The sequence below is a fragment of the Geotrypetes seraphini genome, chromosome 5, assembly GCF_902459505.1.
Source record: "Geotrypetes seraphini chromosome 5, aGeoSer1.1, whole genome shotgun sequence".
Classification (NCBI taxonomy): Eukaryota; Metazoa; Chordata; class Amphibia; order Gymnophiona; family Dermophiidae; genus Geotrypetes; species Geotrypetes seraphini.
The window spans coordinates 270,531,371-270,553,251 of NC_047088.1; the positions used below are offsets into that span (position 1 = coordinate 270,531,371).

General features: G+C 42.2%; 1 protein-coding gene across 2 annotated transcripts in view; it reads left to right on the plus strand.

The window, feature by feature from the left end:
- The window catches only part of TMEM198 (transmembrane protein 198), an 86,600-nt gene that overhangs the window by 31,847 nt on the left and 32,872 nt on the right, over window positions 1-21,881 (plus strand). The window contains exons 3-4 of one of the 2 annotated variants that reach the window (XM_033944406.1): window positions 13,871-14,446; window positions 16,091-16,299. In XM_033944406.1, coding sequence (XP_033800297.1) covers window positions 13,871-14,446; window positions 16,091-16,299 — 785 coding nt within the window. The remainder of the gene's footprint in view (window positions 1-13,870; window positions 14,447-16,090; window positions 16,300-21,881) is intronic. The other variant, XM_033944407.1, reaches the window with a different exon arrangement.

The window sequence follows — 21,881 nt, forward strand, 5'->3', positions numbered from 1 at the left end:
ACCTCTGTATATAACCTGTGTCTCAGTAGTGTACTAGGACTTTCCCAGTGGAAAAATTTAGATGAGCCCCCTATAACACCATCACTCTCAAGGTAGTGGGGACTGGGGAGGGCAGGATGCACATTTCCCAAAACTGACACATTACAATTAAAACATTCAGAAAAATATTATTGTGTTGTCTGAGCACCGCATTGATCCTAAAGGGGGTTGAAAATGCTGCAGTATGAACATTCATTTGGTTCTAGTATTGAGAACACTTAATTTTTTGATTTATTTTATATGTATTCTGGTTTTGTGTTTTTAATGCACTGTGTATGTTACTTTGTTACCCTCCTAGATTTGTAGATAGGTGGGTTATAAATAATTTTAAATAAATAAAAATAAAGTTTCTTAACTCTCTCCAGAGTCTCCTGTCCTTTTGACATTTCTTTTCTGTATCCACCATCCCTCTTTCTTGAGTGTTCCTATCTGTTCTGTCCTACAACTGCCCTCTGTATCCCTTTCCCTATGCTCTCCCCATGTCCAGAATCCTCTGTGTTGCTTTCTCCAGCATCTCCCTCTGTGTCCCTATCCCTCCCCTTATGTCCAGTTTTGCTCCTCTGTGTCACTATCCCTGTGCTACTTTTACAGCACAGGGATAGTGCTGTAAAAGTACCCTTTTTGGTCCCTGTCCTCCCATCCCCATGTCAAGTTTCTCCTCTCTCTTCTTCTCCTCATGTACCTTTCACCTACCCACCTTTCTCTTTCCTTTCATCTGTTGGTCCAGTGTCTCTGTCTCTCACTGTCACACTCTCGCTCTCCAATCGACCATTCCTGGACAACCTGCTGCATCGATGGTACCGGCTGTCAAGCCTATAGTACTGGTGCATACTTCATATTATCAGTAAGTGTTGCAGATCTCTACAGCATTGAGTCAGTTGATGCAGACCACATATCGACACCGTCACTCACCAGCTTCACAGGTTGTCTCTCCTTCATGGTTGTCTCTCCTTCATGGTGTTGAGGTCGACCATTCCAGGACAACCTGCTGTACCGATGGTACCAGCTGTCGATTCTATAGTATTGAGGCATACTTCATCTTTTTAGTAAGTGTCGCAGGTCTCTATAGTAGTCAATGCAGACCACTTATCGATGACAATGCTCCCCAGCTTCACAGATTGTCTATCCATGGTGTGCATTGAGGACAACCTGCTGCACCGATGGTACCGGCTGTGGAGCCTTTAGTACTGGTGCATACTTCAAGGTGTCAAAGGTCTTACCAGCATCGAGTCTTCATGCAGACTATACATCGATGCCATTGCACTACAGGTTCATAGGTTGACTTTTCTCTTCGGTATGTATCCTTATTTTTTATTTTTTTTTTCAAAATTCTTTATTCATTTTATCATCTTACATCAAGAAAACAATATTACATCATTTAAACCTTGTAAACATCACTTGTATTTCTTTTAACATCATCTTAAAAACATACATTTATACCCTCCCCTCCCACCCTTCCCACAAATATTTTAATCAAAAATATCATATAAATATTATCAATTGATCGAACCTTAATATAACTTTATACCCTCCCCCCTATATATAAGTGTACTTTCAATGGATAATGGTGTCTAATAATTGAAATAACTTGTCAATGACCCCCAAAACTTTTTAAAATTATTATAATTCCCTCTTTGTATGGCAATTACTCTTTCCATTTTGTAAGTGTGGCATAATGAATTCCACCAGAAGGTATAGTTTAGTCTACTGTAATTTTTCCAATTACTGTTGTATGGCGACTCCTGTCATGATCAATAAAAGTTTATTATCCCAGGACAAGCAGGCAGCATATTCTTAACTGATGGGTGACGGCACCGATGGAGCCCCGGTACGGACAATTTTAGAGTGATTGCACTCTAAGAACTTAGAAAGTTCTAGCTAGGCCGCACCGTGCATGCGCGAGTGCCTTCCCGCCCGATGGAGGTGCGCGGTCCCCAGTTTCTTAGTTTCTGCGGAGCTAAGAAGACGCGTGTTTTTCAACGGCCGTTGAAATTTTTTCGCTTGCCTTCCCGCTCGCATATTTTTTCTTCGAAAAAGTTCTTCTTTTTTCATAAGTTTCTCGACTTCTAAAAAAAACCCAAAAAACAATTTTCTTTTATTTTATTTTTTCTCGGGTTCGCCCCGGCAGGGCCTGTTGTCATCATCGAAGCCTCCGTTTTCGATTTGGCGGAGGCCGTGTTCACCTTCATGCCCCCTCAGCCAGGATTCAAAAAGTGCCAACGGTGTGCGCGCCCCATCTCGTTGACCAACCCACACAGTTGGTGTCTGCAGTGCTTGGGTCCGGATCACAGGGCTTCCACCTGCACCCGTTGTGCTACTCTGAAGAAGCGCACTTTAAAAAACAGGCAGCTTCAGCAGAAACTCCTTTTCGGCGCCGCAATGACTGATCCCTCGGCATCGACACCGGCATCGACAGCTTCTCAACCGGCTCCCACTTCTTCGACGCAGTGTGACACCGCTCCAGCCGCTAAGAAGCCTTCCTCCCTGGAGCATCCTCCGGTCACTGTGGCAGAGAGTGCAGTCCTGCCCACCTCGAGGCGCCCCCGTAAACGCTCCGCCCCTATAGGGGTGAGTGCATCCTCCTCAGCCTCCTCATCCTCTGGGCGTCGAGCGGCACCGCAGAAAAGAAAGTGATACCGGTGCCTTCTTTGGATGACCGTATTGCGGCTGTCCTTCAAGTCCAACTTAAGGAGCAATTGCAGCAACTCCTTCCTGCTCTGTTGGCACCGAACCTTCCAGTCCCGGTCCAGTCTGAGCCGCTGGTACCGACCATGGAGCAGCCGCTATTGTCGGCTTCCACTCTTTCGGAACCGGTCCATTCTGCCTCTTCGACTTCCATGCCAGTACTATCTGCGGAGCCGAGAGGTCTTCATCGGGCTGTTCAAACAACTGAGCCCTTACTTATGTCTGATAAGTCCCGACATCGGCAACCAAAATATAGGCTTGATGATACCTATAGAAATTGGGAAAATTTACCCCACCCTCCCCTATTGATTTTTGTACAGATACTAAAGCATTCTAGGAGTTTTGCCCAACCAAACAAATTTTGTAAGAATACTGTTTAACTTTTTATAAAAGGACCCCTTAAAAAAAACTGGTAACATTCCTATCTGATAACATACCACAGGCAATATCATTTTAATAGTTTGAACTCTCCATCACCAAGACAGATGTAATGGATTACATTGCTCGCACATTTCTGTTAACTTCTGCAATAAATTTTTTTCATTCTCTTTCATTGTGTCTTCCAGCCTGTTTTTTATCCAAATACCCAAATATTTTAATCCACCTTCCTTCCATACAAAAGAAAATGAATCAAACAAGCCTTTTGTACAATACACGTTTAGTGGAAGTACTTCAGATTTACTCCAATTTATCATATATTCTGAAAATTTTCCAAATTTCTCAATCAAATCAAGTAAGCATGGAATGGTTATTTCAGGATTTCTCAAATGAAGCAAAATATCATCTGCATATGCAGAGACTTTGTATTCCCGGTCTGAATAAGGAATACCCTGTATCTCCTTTACTTGCTGAATAGCTAATAACAAGGGTTCCAAAACAATATCAAAAAGCAAAGGAGATAGGGGACAACCTTGTCTAACTCCCCTCCACAAATTAAAGCATTCTGAAAAATTATTATTAATATATAATTTTGCAACAGGGGAGCTATACAATGCTTGAATCATTTGTATAAATCTTGAACCTATTCCAAACCATTCCATAGCTTGATTCATAAAGGTCCATTCCACTCAATCAAAGGCTTTCTCTGCATCCAAGGATACAGAAAAGCCGGATCTTTCATGGCTTTTGTTAAATTTAATATATGAAAAGCCAATCTTGTGTTATTAGATGAATGTCTTCCAGCAACGAATCCAGTTTGGTGCATATTAATAATAAAAGGGTGAGCCTTGGCTAAATGTAAAGCCAAAGTCTTAGCCAAAAGTATCCGCCATATATCCTTCAAATCACAAGATTGAACCAAATTATCTAATCCTAATGATTTCATTATTTTACTTGGTTTTTTTATCCATTAATGAATCCATGACAGCATTGAAATCTCCAGCCACCACTAAATTAGAAGCGGCCAGTGAGAGTATCAATTGTTGTAACTTTTTAAAAACTTCATTCTGATTCACATTTGGAGCATACACATTAAGCAAATCCAGGGTATTATTTCCCATGCTCATTTTCACATGAACCCACCTACCCAAGGGATCAAAATCAATCAATTGAAAATTAGCTTTGGATTTTATATTTATTAATATGGCAACCCCAGCTTTTTTCCCAATTGCAGGAGCAAAAAAACTCTGTTTTACCCATCCCCCTTCCAATTTTTTTGACTCCTTTAATGATAGGTGTGCCTCTTGTATATAACAAATGTCTGCATTCTGTTGTTTTAAGAAGGCCAGCATTTTTTTCTTTTTTCTTTGATGATTAAGGCCATTAACATTTAATGAAAAGATTTTAATCTCCATTATAAATTTTTTTCCCAGATTCATAATCCAACAATATATTTTACATTTATTTAACTTAATATGAATAGACACCAATGTACCATTGTTAAAAACTTTTAAAGTGAAATTTCTCCTTTCAAAATCCTCTCAATCCCTTTTTTGAAAAACCTTCCTCCCTTATCCCTCCCACACCCCCTACATAAATTGACTGCCTTGGAACACACATAGGATTAGTAATCACAATACTTCCTCCCCCAGGCAACTTCCATCATCCCTTTCCCTTGACTATACTTAAAAGTAATAAACTTATACTTTAATATATTACAAATCAAGTATTCCCTCAATAATTACCCCTATATATAATGAAATCCTACTTATTTATATCAAAAAAGTATTTCATAAAGCCCATTTTATTCCTTTTCCAATTAAATCAATTTTATAAAATTATATTTGACCAATCCCATAAATCCTTTTACTACTTTTTACAATAAAAGAAATAAAACATTATAGCTCTTGTTATCAAGATAATATTCTTAATCAACATTTGAATTTCCATTTAAAAACTATTTCATGTTCTACATAACTTTCAATTAATAACATTAACATTTAATCAATTCACTTTTTTTTCATATATTAAAATCCTTCTCAATATAGTTCAAGTTAGACTTATATATAACCTTTGAAATTAAAGAGAAGAATCACCTTCTCTATTAAAGAATTCATATCTCTAAAAAATAGAAGATGAACTTTTTTTTCCCCTCCTCTAATATCCTATAGATAAAAATATTATTAATCTTCTCCATAAAATTAATTCAACTTGACTCGACTTCTCAATTAAGTCATGTTAACTTGTATCCTTATTGACAATCAAACACTCCGAGTCAACCTGCTGCACCGAGGGTACCGCCTGTTCAGCCATTAGTATCGGTGCATACTTCAAGGTATTGTAGGTCTCAATAGCATTCAGTTATTTGATGCAGACCACTCAATGACACCACAGTGTCTTCAGTTTTATATGTGCATCGAGACAACCTTCTGCACCAGTGGTACCAAATATTCGCTACTGATACCGGTACATGTTTCAGGACAAGCCTACATGAGCCCTACAGAAGGAAGTTTGGTACACCATGCTGAGGCTATCATACGTTCCCTTGGTACTGGCCCGCTATGCTGCGAGGCCTCTAGGTATTGGTTAGCTATCCATCAGAGCTTCTTATTACTCATGGCACTTCTGAGCATTTCCCATCGACCAGACATTGATCTTATATCAGCCTTCTGGTTCTTTTTATCAACACATCAATCCACTACTTTGAAGCATCAACACTCTTCTCCGTTGCATCATTTCTCATGTGTTTACGTGAATAACAGATACTCATCGATTCTCGTCATGGTCTTCATCAGATTGATACTGAGATCATCCTATTTTTACTCAAAGACTGGATTTTTTAACTTTCATCCAGACTTTGCTTTACCTATGCCTGACTCTTCCAGCATTCATCTAGACTTCTTAGATTTGTTTTAGATTCAACCTTATCATTGACTAATCAAATTAATAACTTATCTAAAAAGTGTTTTCTGAGTCTACGGATGCTAAAGATTTTAGTCCAGGCTATAATTTTAGCATATCCGGACTTTGCTAATTCTCTTTACATCGGTTTAAGCAAATGTAATATTACATTACATTGCATTAGTGACTTCTATTCTGCCAGTACCTTGCAGTTCTAGGCGGATTACAAAAGAAGATAGCTGGACATTTCCAGAAAAATTACAATTTAGGGTGCTGTTTACATGATTGAGACTTTGAAAGGAAAATTACAAGAGTGGATGAGACTTTGAAGGGAAGTTTACAAGAGAGGGGATAGACATGGGGATGAGTTTTGATATCTAGATAAATTTTTTGAGTAGCAGGGTTTTGATTTATTTTCGAAGAAATTACAGTTTATTCAGAACACGGCTGCCAAACTGATTTTTGTTAAAAATAAATTTGACCATGTTACACCATTGTTGAGGGCTTGTGCTAATGTGGTTTTTAATAGTTTATATGGTATTTTTCCCCATTGTTTCCTCTTAATTTGCATCATCTTCAGTCTACAAGGAATCTACAAAAGTTTAAATTAAAATTTCCTTTTGTTAGAGGGATTCTAACTTTGGGTAAATTCTCACATTCTTTGGCATATACTATGGTGAAAGTTTGGAATGATCTTCCCTTGGTTATTAGAACTTCTTTAGCTTTGATCCACTTTAGAAAAAGTTTGAAAACGTATCTGTTTAAGAAATTTTTAACGGATAGTTGAAAGAGGATGCCTCTTAGGGAATTTTTCTAATCAATTGATGAATGTTAATATTTACTACTTTTGTAGTTTCATCACTTTATCACTAATATATTATTAACTTAAAGTTTGTTAACCGGGTTGAGTCCCCTAGAGGAATGATCCGGTATATAATAAGATTGAAGATTAGATTAGATTAAATTTACAAGGAATTGCTTCTCAGGATCAGATCTTCTTCATTAGACCTTTTCTTTCCTGGATATATGATTAGCTCTGCACAGTTCTGCTTTAAGTTTAAAGCTCTTCCTGACTCACTTACTGAGTTCCTACATGTTGGAACAGTGCTTCAATTTCTTTTTACATTTGGGATACACTTTTATATGTTATGGTTTCCCCATGAACACTAGACTCCTGGTACAGGTAGATTCCTGTCTGTATTCTGTGGATCCACATACATTCTTGCAAAGAAGCACTTATGGCTCAGTGGTTAAAGGCACTGTGTGTGTCTTCCAAAGGTCATAGGTTCAAATCTATACAACCCCTAGTACCTTAACAACTTTGTCAAAAATTTATGCTGGCGAACAGGATTTTGTTTTTTTCCAATTTCTTCCTTTGTCTCTAAAGCAACTCATAAGCAAATTATCTGTCTCTAAACAGTATTTTTCTTCAGAGCACCTTCTATAGTATCAAATCCATAGACTGGAATTTGAATATTAGGGTCAACCTCTGCTGCTTATCCAGAACATCCAGAAAGGAGATAAATCCTTCTTCAGGTATATCAGTGACAGAAATAAGAACTCAGGCGGGATAGTACGTCTTAGGAAACCAGACGGAGACTATGTAGAAGCGGACTCGAAAAAAGCCCAACTGTTAAATGAATACTTCTGCTCAGTCTTCACCCGCGAGGCGCCAGGACTCGGCCCTCAGCTACAGACAAGGGTTGACGCAGATGACCCGTTTAGTAATTTCGAGTTTACACCCAGCGGTGTCTACTGCGAGCTGTCAAAGCTTAAGGTTAACAAGGCAATGGGGCCTGACAACCTACACCCAGGGTGCTCAGGGAGTTGTGTGATAATAATAATAATAATAATAACAGCTTATATACCGCAATTCCGTGAAGTTCTATGCGGTTTTCAAAGATTAAGCAAAGGTACAAATTGATTGACTTTAAGAGGGGAGGAAGAAAGAGGGTTAATAGGACAGGAAATCCATTTTTGAGGAGAGAATGATCAATAGAACAAGTTAATCGCTATAGAGGGGAGAGAGAAGAGAGGATCAGTTGTCTAGATACTTTAGGAACAGGTGTGTTTTCAGACGTTTCCTAAATTCCTCATAAGTAGTGGGCGAAAGCAATTGTTCTAGGTCTTTACCCCATGATGCTGCTTGGTGCAAGAGAAGATGTTCATGGTGTTTTTTCAGTTTATAACCTCTCACTGGGGGGGAAACGAAGTTGGAATGAGAGCTTCTCTTGTGTCTGTTGGCTGAGAAGACAAAAAGGTCAGTTATATATTTAGGGGCAAGTCTGTGTAATGCTTTGAAGCAGAAGCAAGTTTCAAGTTTTATTAATTCTTGATGAATCGCCTATTTAATTTCCTAAGCGATGTACAATACAAATTTAAAAAAATAACAAGTAATACAATAATAAATAAATAACAAACTACAAAAAAGACAATACACGAATAGGGAGGAAAGAAGGGAGAAGTTACAATTTCTTTTCAAGAGTTAAGGAACATATAAAGGAAAATAACATAAAGGAAATAGGACTTTAAAATAACAAGTTAAAAGGAAGTTTGGTTAAGAAAATCATAGATTAAAAGCATCTTTGAAGAGATAAGTTTTTAGGGATTTTTTAAAAGAGACAAGATCTTTATCATTTCTAATATATTGAGGAATGGAGTTCCATAGAAGAGGTGCTGTGACAGAAAACATATCCTGTCTTCTGGTTCCAATTATTTTCAAAGTTGGAACTGTTAATAAATTATTGGACGATGATCGAAGAGTTCTAGCTGCATTGTATGGAATAAGCATCCGTGTAATAAACTGCGGTTCTTATAAGTTAGGGCTTTGAAAACTAAAAGAAGTATTTTGAATGTGATTCAATTGCTAATTGGTAGCCAATGTGAATCAATCATTAGAGGTGTAACATGGTCAAATTTTTTTGCCTTATGTATTAATTTAATTGCCATATTCTGAATAATTTGTAACCTTTTTTTTTCCTTTTGTAAAATATTAAAGAAAAGTGAGTTACAGTAGTCAATTTTGGAGATGATCAGAGAGTGAATAAGTATATTAATAGACTTAGGTTCAAGAAATTTAGCTATAGAGCGTATCATGCGTAATTTAAAGAAATATGAAGCAGGCAAATTTAAACTTTACGCGCGCCTCCATTGGCAGCCAATGCAGCTGCCAGTAGTAGGGTGTCACGTGGTCAAATTTCCTCAGCCCAAAGATCAGTTTGACCACTGCATTTTGCATCAATTGTAAACGCTGCATGTTCTTTTGGGAAATTGCTAAATAGGCGATGTTACAGTAGTCAAGTAGACTCAGTACGAGGGATTGGACTAGGGTTCTGAATGCCGCTGTATCGAAATAAGCTTTAATGGATCTGAGTTTCCAGAGAGTGAAAAATCCCTTTCTGATCAAGGAGTCCACCTGGTCTCTGATGGTTAGGCACTGATCCAAAGTTACACCTAGTATCTTTATGGTAGGTTGGATAGGGTAATTAAGATTATTGATACGTAGTGGTGATTTGGTGTCAAGCGGATGTGGCGAAGCAATGAAGAAAGTTGTCTTTTCTGAATTAAGTTTGAGCCTAAAGGTTGTCATCCAGTGCTCCATCACGTTTATGGCTTCTGAAGCTTTAGAAATAGTTTCAGAGATAGAATTAACGAATGGGATGATGATCGTAAAATCATCTGCATAACTAAATAGTTATCCCTAACTGGGTTAGCTGCGTGCCTAGTGAGGACATGTAGATGTTGAAGAGCAATGGAGATAGCGGAGACCCTTGTGGCACACCGGATGGATTGCTCCAGGTATCTGAAAGTTCATAATTAAAACGTACTTGATAAGTGCAGGACATAAGGAAGCCACGGAACCAATTCAGCACCTCGTCCCTGATACCAATGGCGTCTAGGCATTGCAGCAGTTTCCCGTGGTCTACTAGATCAAAGGCAGAACTCATATCGAATTGCATAACCAGGGCATTAAGGCCCTTACTAAACAGTAGGCACAGATTGTCTAAAATAGCCGCAATTACTGTCTCAGTACTGAATAACGGTCTAAAACCGGATTGAGTTTCATGTAGGAGAGAGAACTGATCCAGATAATCCATCAGTTGGGTGTGTACCAATCCCTCCATAATTTTTACAATAAACGGAATGGATGTTACTGGTCTGTAGTTGGATATTATAGCTGAAGATTCTTTTCGATTTTTTAGAATTGGGGTTATTATTATGTGACCTTATTAGAGAGGAACTTTCCAGTTTTTAGGTTATGAGCCAAATATTGCATCAACGATAGTTTAAATGCTAAAGGTGCCGCTTTCATGATTTCTGGGGGGCATGAGTCCAGAACGCAATAGAATTTAGAGTATTTGTTATATAGTTTGTTGTAATTGTTCCACTCTAAATCTTGAAAGGAGCTCCAGATCATGTCTGCCAGTGTATCATTTCCTTGGGTGATAGGTATCAGATGATCACTAGGGTCGTTTGTTGAACAATGAATTCTAAGGTTTTTAATTTTCGAATCGAAGTGTAGTACTAAGGTGCGCTAGTGTTTTTAGCACACGCACAAGATTAGCATGCGCTAGCTGAAAAATTACCGCTTGGTTAAAAGGAGGCGGTAGCAGCTAGCACACAGGGCATTTTAGTGCACGCTATTCCAAGCGTTATGGCCCTAACGCACCTTTGTAAAAGGATCCCTAACTTTTTTTCTGAGACCATCCAAGTACCTACAAATCCAAAATGTGGCCCTACAAAGGGTTTGAGTTTGAGACCACTGCTCTAGAGATAGTCTTGGATTTTAATTTCCATCTATTCATCGTGTCACCAGTTTTCTTTCCAAAACCTATTTCTCATTCTGCCAAGACAGTTCTTCATGCCTTATACTGTAATTGAGCCTTAACTTATTACTTATCAAGGTCAAAGTCTTATAAAGCATCGTTTTAACTGCTCAGCTCTTTTCATACAAATTCAGCCGCTCTGCCATAAAAAAAAAAACAATTTCCACAAGGCTTTCAGCCTGTATTTCTTTTTGCTATGCTCAGGATGGGCTGTAGCTCGGAGATCATGAGATCTGAGCTATGCAGCTTTAGTTGCTTTCTTGCATTCCACTTCCATTGCTGAAATCTGCAAAGCAGCTACTTGGTACTCAATTCGTGCATTCATCTCTCTCTGTTCTCTGGAATTCTTTTCAGATGCGATGGTTACATCAGCCAAGCAGTATTATCATTTTTATTCTCTTATCTGGCCAACTCTTCCTTCATCCCATTACAGTAAGCAAGGGAGTTCCATATGTGAGAATATGCTGCCTGCTTGTCATAGGATAAAGCACAGTTACTTACCGTGACAGGTGTTATCCGGGGTCAGCAGGCAGATATTCTCACAGCCCACCCACCTTCTCTGGTTGGCCTCTTAGTTTGCTTATGGAACTGACATATATCACGCCTCTGCGGGTGGGAAGGCACTCGCACATGTGCGGTGCGTGCAGTCATGAAGTTTTTGAAAGTTAAAGTATCAGTTCACTTATCAAACTGTCCGTACTGGGCTCTGTGGATGAAATCACCCATATATGAAAATATCTGCCTGCTGTCCCCGGATAACACCTGTTACGGTCAGTAACTGTGCTTTATCGCTCCATGGTGTGACCTCATTTGAAGTATTGTGTTCAATTCTGGTCGCTTTACCTCAAGAAAGATATAATGGAACTAGAAAAGGTTCAAAGAAGTACAATCATGATTATAAAGGGGATGGAACTCCTCTCATATGAGAAAAGACTAAAGAGGTTAGGGCTCTTTAGCTTGGAAAAGAGACAGCTGAGAGGAGATTGAAGTCTACAAAATCCTGAGTGGATGAATTTTTCACTCCATCAAAAATTACAAAGACTAGGGGACACTCAATAAAGTTACAAGGAAGTACTTTTAAAACCAATAGGAGGAAATATTTTTTTCACTCAGAGAATAGTTAAGCTCTGGAATGTGTTGCCAGAGGTTATGGTAAGAGTAGATAGCGTAGCTGGTTGTAAGAAAGGTTTGGACAATTTCCTGGAGGAAAAGTCCATAGTCTGTTATTGAGAAAGACATGGGGGAAGCCTTTGCTTGTCCTGGATCGGTAGCATTGGAATGTTGCTACTCATTGGGTTTTGGCCAGGTACTAGGGACCTGAATTGGTCACCTTGAGAATTGGCTACTGGGCTAGATGGACCATTGGTCTGACCCAGTAAGGCTATTCTTACATTCTTATGGACTTGAAGGATGCCTACACCCAGTTACAGAAGGTATCTCAGATTTCATGTAGAAAAACACCACTACCAGTACTGCATTCTGCCTTTTGGCCTCGTGTCAGCTCCCAGGGTTTTTGCCAAATGTCTAGCGGTAGTAGCCACGTCACAATGTAGACTGGGAAAGTTCGTGTTTTCCTATTTGGGCAATTGGCTGGTCAAGAACACAACTCTGGAGTGATCCTCAGAATCCATGTTCAGAACTATTTGGATTCTGGAGCTACTAGTGTTCATCATAAACTACCCCAAATCCCACCTAGTTTTCAAGTTTTATTTGTATTTGTTATACCACCCATTAGCACAGCCATCTGAGCGGTTTACAATCTAATCAAGTACTCTTTGAGTATTCACAGTTAAGCTATGGTACTTGGGGCAATGGAGGTTTAAGTGCACTGGGCATGAACTCACAACCTCAGTAGCGACGAGGCAGAAGTTCTAACCATTAGGCCACTCCTCCACTCTAGTACAGAAATTGGCTGCCCTAATTCCAACCCACCTGCTAAGTGCCAATTTCTGTAAGTCCCCCACCTGAGCACCTTCTTGTCCAGTTTGTCTGGTCTTGACTAGACTGTAAACTCTTTTAAACAGGGACTGTCTCTTATAAAAGAGACATTGAAGTTTGGATGTACAGCACTACATATGTCTATAGAAATGATAAGTAGTAGTAGTAGTAGTAGTAGTCATCTTCCCAAATGTCCCTTTTACCCTTTGATCATAGCTTCAGTTTTGGAAAGCCAACATAAAACCCAGATTGGCCACTGTCAGTGACAGGGTACTGGACTCGGTGAACCTTTTCTCTGATTCAGTGTGCACATCTCAGGTTATGTTCTCTGATATCTTTATAATTTGCACAATACATAAGAAATACATTTCTGTTTCTGTTTTTCCAGTGTTGCATTGCTTGCAGAGTATTGCTGTGTGGGATTTGCAGTGCAGATTTTGTTTGCATTTTCTATTTCTAGTCTATGCTCACTATATTTTTTATTTGTTGCGAGCTCTCTGTGTCACTGAGATGAAGTGTTTTACTAGTTCTAGCAGTCTGTACCTGCCAATAGGAGGTACTGTATATTGGTATCCTAGACTTTCTCTCTTTGTTCTGTCTTTGAGGAATGTATTAAATATTCTACCTGCCTAAATGATGAGGTGCTCTTGATCATAGAAGTGTTTTTCATGGTCTCTTTGTGTCTTTTTGCTCAACCATACACATTCCAGTTTATTGATTAAGTCTGCACTACCTCTCATCCTGGGGGGATGAAAGATGGTTGTTTCTGCTTTAAAGATCTCTCTCTCTCTCCCTCCCTCCTAATGAATTTCACTCCTAAGGCAGTATGATTCCAGTTTCTCATGTATTCTGCTAGTGCTCAACTTCATACCTGCATCATGTCAAAAAAAGCTTTCTTTGGAGTTCATATGGAATAATATGTATAGGCAAATTAATAAGGTGTGCTTAGGAATTACTTTTAATCAGGTCCCATTATAGTGGGAAATATTTTCTTAATTTTCTGCCACTTTTCTTGGTCTCTGCCTGCATTCCTTGGTACTTGGGGGTTTTGTGTCACGCTCTGCTTTAAGGCTGTCTTGACTCTTTCTCTCTCTCTCCTCCAGGTTATCGCTGCTTTAAGGCTGTGATGTTCCTGACCGGGCTCATGTTTGGGTCTATCGTAATCTTCATGCTGTGTTACAAGGAGCGGGTTCTGGACACTCAGCTGAGTGTGGAGGCCAGTGTGGGCATTGGGCTGGGGATTGGCATCCTCTGTGGTCTGGTCACAATGCTGGTTCGCAGTGTGGGCCTCTTCATGGTTGGTCTGCTGCTGGGCCTTTTGGTGGCTGTAGCAACACTTATCATCATGGAACAGTTTTATCACCCAAGCACTGTCTGGGTCCCCATTGGCATGCTGCTTGGGGTGGGCATGCTCTTTGCTGTGCTCACCTTGCAATGGCAGCGTTTCTTCACCACACTTTCCACTGCAGTCTTTGGTAGTGCCATTATGACTGTGACAGTGGACTACTTTATTGAGGTCTTCATCCTGGTGCAGTACGTTTATGAACGGGTGAAGGTGGCACCTGCACAGCCTGTCTGCTGGTACAGCTGGGTCATCCTTAGCATCTGGCCCATCCTTAGCACTTTGGGAGTGCTAGTGCAGTGGAAAGTCACCGCAGAGGGCTACTCACATACTGAGGGTAAGAGTTCATCTCACCTTGAGTATCAAAGTCCTAGGAAAGCTACCTCATGTGAAAGAGACATTTGGCAGCTAGTCCTATGCAGAGGGTAAGAGTTCTTCAGGAGCTAGGCCAGACTGAGGGTAAAGGACTACGGAATCTAATCCACATTGAGGATAAAGATCCTGGGGAACTCTTTTCATAGTGAGTGTAAAAGTTTCAACTCAGCCCCTTTCCCTGCATAAGAGACATCTAACCCCATGCAGAGGGTAAGGGTCTCATGGGAGCACCAGACTGGATGGACGGTCCACGTCTTTATTTGTCATCAACTACTGTGTTACATGGTCTCAGGGAGCAAGTAACACAGTAAGGGTCCTGGGGAAGTTAGTCCCACATTAAGAGTGAGAATACCAGGGAAGTTAATCCTACTCAGAGGGTAAAAATCCTGGGGAAGCTGTTCGCTAAAGACTCCAGGGGAACACCTACCATGTTGAGTAAAAGGGACCTTTGGGAGGTGGTCTGATATTGAGGGTAAGGGTTCGAAGAAGCTACTATCCCATTGATGATAAGAGATTTAGAAATATAGTTGTATACTAAGGGCTAGATTCTCAAAACTTTGCGTTAAAAACTAATGGGCCGCTGTTGCAACCATTATTGTTGCGACTTAAAAAAAGCGAGTCATTCTCCAAAAACCACTCATGCATATGAGAGTGGTGGAGAGTAGCGAAGGTTTGCTGAATTTGAATGTGCCCATCGCTGGTGATAATTCAGGTTGTTTAAGGCCCTGTGCTGAAGGTAGGATCCTTTGGAATCTTCCCATAGCTAAGGATTCCGCATCAAGGAAAGGGTCCTAGGAGAGCTAGTCACACTTTAAAGGGAAGTAACCCAAGAGAGCGTGTTCCACACTGTGGGTGACAGTCTTACGTAAAACATGATGGCAGATAAAGGCCAAATGGCCCATCTAGTCTGCCCATCCACAGTAACCATTATCTCTTTCTCTCTCTGATCTTGGAGGAGCTAGTACTACACTGGGGGTACAAATCTCAAGAGAGCTACTGCTTCATTGGAATAGGGGTCCTGTGGGAACTAGACTCATACTGAGGATAAGTGTTATAGAAGAGCTACTTTCATACCAAGGGTAAGGGTCTGGGGCAGGTAGTTTTATATTGAGGCTTATTGGTCCTAAGGAAGCTATTCCTACAAAATTCTCAGGTTCTGACCTTCATATTTTGCTGGGTACTGCAAAAGATGTGTTGTGGGACTTATGCCGTCTTCCAGCAATGTCTGTTTGGCCTATCTCTTATGGTATTCCTTGTGTGATACGTTATTTTTTGGATGTATCCATTACATCACAGTTAACTCTTCATCTAGAGTTAACTCACATCACACATTCCATCCGACTTGTTTTGTGTCACTTGACCTACCTGCTCTGCCTAGCATGTCTGGCTCTGATCTACATCTTTGTCATGGATCATCTTGCATGTGACGTATGCCCAGCTTATATCTCATGTCTGAGCAGGTTATGGGCTACTCTGGCCAAGTTCTCCTTGCCAACCTCATATGTTCCTCCTGGTCTAACTGGCATGCCTCTTCTAGCATATTTGATCTGTCACATGATACTGCAATGTCCCTTCTGCTTTGGCTAACATTTAGTCTCTCCCTCAGTGATCATTAGTCGCCAGCAGCGCCGAGTTCAGCTGATGCGTGTAAAGCAGCAAGGAGAACAGAAAGAGAAGAAGAAGAAGAAACCTCACCATCATCCTCATCACCAGCACAAGTCCACCTACCGGCCAGAACCAGCATACCGTAGAAAGCCCAACCCGGTGCGGCGTTTTGATGGGGACGTACTTTCCCCTGTGAGTCCTGGCTGCAGGGTACAGATCCTTCTATAGCTCGCTGTGCTGACCTTGGGGCATGATAAATGTTCTTCAGTGTTAACTTAGGGGTTGCTATTCAAAGTAAGTTAACTGGTTAAGAGAGGCTATTATCCAGTTAATTCATGTTGACCGAGCCATGAGAGAATATTCAGCAGTAGGTACCCAAATAGCACCACTGAAACCAGCTATTGTGTGGGTGTCCAAGGAAGAGTCAGCACGTACCCAGACAACACCACTGAAACCAATTACTGTGTGAGCGGTAAGAGGAAGAGTTAGCACGTACAAAGATAGCAACACTGAAACCAGCTATTGAGTGAGTGGTATGAGGCAGAGTCACATGTAACCTAGACAGCACCACTGAAACCAGCTATTTTGTGGGTGGTCTGAGGCAGACTCATACGTACCAGACAGCACCACTGAAACCAGCTATTATATGAGTGGTTCGAGGAAGAGTCAGCATGTACTCAGATAGCATCGCTGGATATCCCTATGAATTGCTAAAGGTGAAACTGGAGGGAGTTGAATCAGTGTAGAGTCAGTACTTAACCAGATATGGGCCAATATTTTAACCCTTACTGGTTAAGTTATCCAGCCAGATAGATCCGTATAAATAGAAGTCCTATATTTGTCCAGTTTAACTTAATTGGTTAAGGCTGAATATTGGCACTTAGCCAGTTAAGTGTCAGCTGACCTGCCATACATACCTGGATATTTAATGCCAGTATATGCTCATGGTGCCGCATTGGATGTCTGGGCATAACGTCAGTGGCAGTGGTTGAAGTTTGAAAAAAATTCTGCCCGCTGCGAACTGAATGCTACCCCCTTCATTATGCAACCCTCACTACAGTCCTAATCCTTAATCCCTGGCTCATTTCACTGAGTTATCATGATACACCTAGAATATGACCAGTACCTAATCCTGTATCTCTCCTGGTAATGTCCAGGGCCCTCTTTTGTAATCCGCCTAGAACTGCAAGATTAAGCCTTGACATAAGTATGTAATGTAATGTAATCATCTCCCACCTCACACGGTCAGTAAGAACCCAGTAATGTGAAAAGATAGCTGCACTGCTAGTGTTAAAAGAGCTATTTTTCAATGGGCATTTTGAAATATTTCCTTCATTAGTATGTTTAATACATTATCCCAGGACAAGCAGGCAGCATATCCTCAACATGTGGGTGATGTCACCAACGGAGCCTCGCAAGCAGATTTGCTTGAAGATCTTTTAAGAGCTTACGAGTGCTGCACCGTGCATGCACGAGTGCCTTCCCGCCCGAGTTAGGGGGCACATCTCCTGTGAGGTACCTCAGTTCAACGTTTTCCGCGGAGCCAAGAAGTCTTCTTCACTTTAGCTCTGCATTTCTTTGTAGCCTTCTTGCACCGCGGTTTTGTTATTTTCTTTCAGTCGCTTTGCCTGCGCGTTTTCTATTTTTTCTCCTTATAAAAAAAAAGTTTTTATTTTGTCTTTTTTCGGTCGGCGGCCCTTGGGCCTAGGCCAGGCTGCCAAACCTCTTTCTTTTGCAGGATTCTCTTTTTTCTAAGTCCCGGCCTCTAACCGGGTTTAAAAAGTGTAGCCAGTGCAGCTGGGTTATTTCAATCATTGACCTTTATTGTTGGTGTATTGTTTGCCTGGGTTCTGAACACTGTCCTGACACTTATTCGCGCTGTGCTACCCTTCAACCTCGAGCCCTTCACAGACGCTGTGCTAAAATTCTTCAACTATTTGGCACTATGTAGCAGTCTGCTGAGAGGGTCTCGATCTCGGCTTTGGGGACGGCCTCGACTTCCAAGACCTCGACCTCGACCCCCATGGTTACCTCGACCAAGGCCTCGACCTCAGCCTCTACAACTTCGGCCTTGAAGGCCTCGACTGCAGTCCCTTCTAAGTCTTCATCTGTGGGTAAGTCTCCTGTTTCTCCTTCCTAAGAAGCCTCCAGAGTCTCAGGCATCTGAGGCTGTGCCTACGGTCCTGCCAGCCTCTACGAGACCTCCAGCTAAGCGTGCTTTCAGACATAGGGAATACTCATCCTCGAGGTCACCCTCTTAGGAGCGCACTGCTGCACCTTCGAGACCTGATCCTTTCGTCTCGGTGCCTATGTTCGAGGATATGTTGAAAGCCATTTTGAGCACTCAGATTTCCTCGGTCATGGCTCAACTTGTCCTGGCCTCGACCCTGCTTCCTATGAGCCATCCTGAGCCTCCTGTCGAAGCACCTCGAGGCAAGTCTCGTTGCTTATCATCCAGTGACTCTTCGCCTCCTCCTGGGGCAGAATCTCCTGAACCTCGATCGAGGCATCACTCGAGGCATCTTGCTTCCAAGCGGAATCAGGAGTCTTCTCTCTAGCAAAAGGGCTCTCCTCCCAGTACCGAGTCTTCTATGCCTCGTTTATCGAGGGCCATCGAGGCTCCTCCAAAAACTAAACATAAGTCTCGGTCTCGCAAAGCTTCTACACCTCCTGCTTCGCCTCAAAGCCCATCCAGGTCGAAGACTCCTTCATCAAGACCGCCTCCGAGGGAGCTTTCTCCTCCTGCCTCGACCCACTCTGTTCCTCGGACCCCGGGGACTTCATCATTGAGGCTTCTCAAACGCAAACACTCTCTGACTCCTCCTATCACAGATAGTGGAGCTTCCTCGGTGACCATGGTGCTGGACTCTGAGCCTCCTTCTCAATATTCCAGAGAGGCTTCTCCATCCTATTCTGCGGCTCCTAGGTCTCACTGTCCTCCTGAGGAACCGTCTACGTCCAAGTCTGCCTCATTTGCGAGATTTGTCTTTGACATGGGGAAAGCTCTTCAGCTGGATCTCCACTCTGACTCTTTAAGTACACTCCTGAGTACTTGGCCGACATGGAGTTGCCTCATCCACCCAAGGAGACCTTGAGGCTTCCCATGACTCCTGTCTTAAAACAAACTTTCCTTAGGAATATGGAAACTCCTTACTCTATTACGGGCATACCTTCTAAACTGGAATCCAGGTATCGCATCGTCCCTTATAAGGGGTTTGAGAAATCCCAATTATCTCACCAGTCCTTAGTTGTGGAATCTTCATTAAAGAAAGCTCAACCATCTAAGATCTATGCTGTGGTCCCTCCAGGTAGGGAGGGCCGTACTATGGACAAGTTTGGCTGAAGGCTATATCAGAATTCCATGATGGCCAATAGAATTCTCAACTACAATTACATTTTCACTGCTTATTTTAATCACTTCCTCAAAATGTCTAAGTTTTTCCTGGCTCTTGAGGAGCAGTGTCTTCCTGAGTTCAAACAGATTATTCGTAATGTCACAACTTCGACTCTTCATGCTACAAGCCATGTACGATGCCTTTGAGCTCTCATCCAAAGTTTCTGCCTTTGTGGTGGCTATGCGTTGCCTCGCTTGGCTCCGCATTGTGGACATGGACCCTAATTTACAGGATTGTCTAGCGAACTTGCCTTGCCAAGGGACTAAACTTTTTGATGATTCTATCGAGGCTGCTACAAAGCGTCTCTCTGAACATGAGCGCTCTTTTGTCTCCTTGATTTGGCCGAAGCCTAAGACTCCTGCTCGGCCTTACAAGCCTCCACCACGTCGTTATCCTCAAAAAAACGACGCCAGCTTTCTCCAGGCCCCCGCCTAGACGTCCGCCACAGCAGCAAAGACAGCAGAAACCTCAGACTCCTGCTGCGGCTAAACCAGCTGAGTCTTTTTGACATTCTCAGTCTGAGCATACCAACCTCCCTCCATCAGACTTCTCTGCTGCCCATTGGAGGTCGACTTCACCATTTTTATCACCAGTGGGAGCTGATCACCTTAGATCTCTGGGTTCTCAACATCCTTCGCGAGGGATACTCACTTCACTTTCTTCAAGTACCTCCAAATCTCCCTCCAAGTGAGTTTCCTTCCAGTTTGTCGCAACTTCCCCTTCTCCTTCAGGAAGCTCAGGCTCTTCTTCGCCTTTGAGCGGTCGAGGAAGTTCCCTTGAACCAACGGAACACGGGGTTTTATTCCTTTTTATTTTCTAGTCCCAAAGAAGACGGGGGATTTGCGACCCATTCTGGACCTCAGAGCCCTCAACAAATTTCTAGTCAAAGAGAAGTTTCAGATGCTTTCTTTACCAACTTTGTATCCCTTGATGGATCACGGCGATTGGTTATGCTCTCTGGATCTCAAAGAGGCTTACACTCCTATACCAGTCCATCCAGCCTCTTGCAGATACTTAAGATTTTGGGTGGGGAATCTTCATCTACAATACAGAGTTCTTCCTTTTGGACTCGCCTCATCCCCCAGAGTTTTCAAGAAGTGTCTAGTGGTGGTGGCTGCAGTCCTCTGTACCCAGGGTCTTCAAGTTTTTCCATACCTGGACAACTGGCTCAGCAAAGCCCCCTCTCAACAAGGGGTTATTGCAGCGACCCGACAGACTACTATGTTCCTCCAATGTCTGGGGTTCGCACTCAATTTTCCAAAATCCCAGTTGCACCCCTCTCAAACTCTTCAGTTCATTGGGGCCATTCTGGAGCGTTCCTCTCTCAACCACACCAAGATGCTCTCATTCGCCTTTGCCATCAAGTGTCTCTCGCATCAATTTCAGTGAGACAAATAATGATTCTACTTGGTCACATGGCCTCTACAGTTCACGTGACTCCTTTTGCCAGACTTCACCTTCGCATACCTCAGTTGACCCTGGCATCTCAGTGACAGCAAGCTACTTACCCACTCTCTCAACACATTACAGTAACTCTTTTGTTGAGACAATCTCTCCACTGGTGGATGCTCTCTTCCAATCTTTCCAGAGGTTTGCTTTTCCACTCTCTTCCTCATCATAAGGTTCTCACAACAGACTCGTCAACCTACGCATGGGGAGCCCATCTTGACGGTCTCCGTACTCAAGGCCATTGGTCCCCCGCAGACCGTCTCTATTACATCAATCTGTTGGAACTCAGAGCGATTTTCAATGCTCTCAAAGCTTTTCAACATCTCGACAAAGTAGTCCTTGTCCGGACGGACAACCAAGTCGCCATGTACTGTGTCAACAAACAAGGAGGCACGGGATCTCACTCCCTTTGTCAAGAAGCTCTGAAGCTGTGGGATTGGACAGTGCATCACAGCATCTTTCTCAGAGCTGTATGCATTCAAGGTCAGCACAACTGTCAGGTGGACAAATTGAGTCGCCTTCTGCAATCTCACGAATGGACACTTAATTCCTCGTCTCTACGTCAGGTGTTTGCTCAATGGGGGACCCCTCAGATAAACCTCTTTGCGTCTCCCCTCAACAACAAGCTGCCTCAGTCCTGCTCCCAGATATACTCGCCTCACTGCCTCGAGGCAGATGCTTTCCTCCTGGAATGGACAGATCGGTTTCTCTATGCCTTCCCTCCATTCCCTCTGATTTTCAAGACTCTTGTCAAACTCAAGACCGAACATGCCACCATGATTCTGATAGCTCCTTGGTGGCCCAGACAACCGTGGTACTCCCTTCTACTTCAACTCAGCAACAGGGAGCCTCTGCTTCTACCAGTTTTTTCCTCTCTGCTTACTCAGTCAAGGGTCCTTACTGCATCCCAATCTGCAGTCTCTACACTTAACAGCTTGGTACCTTTCA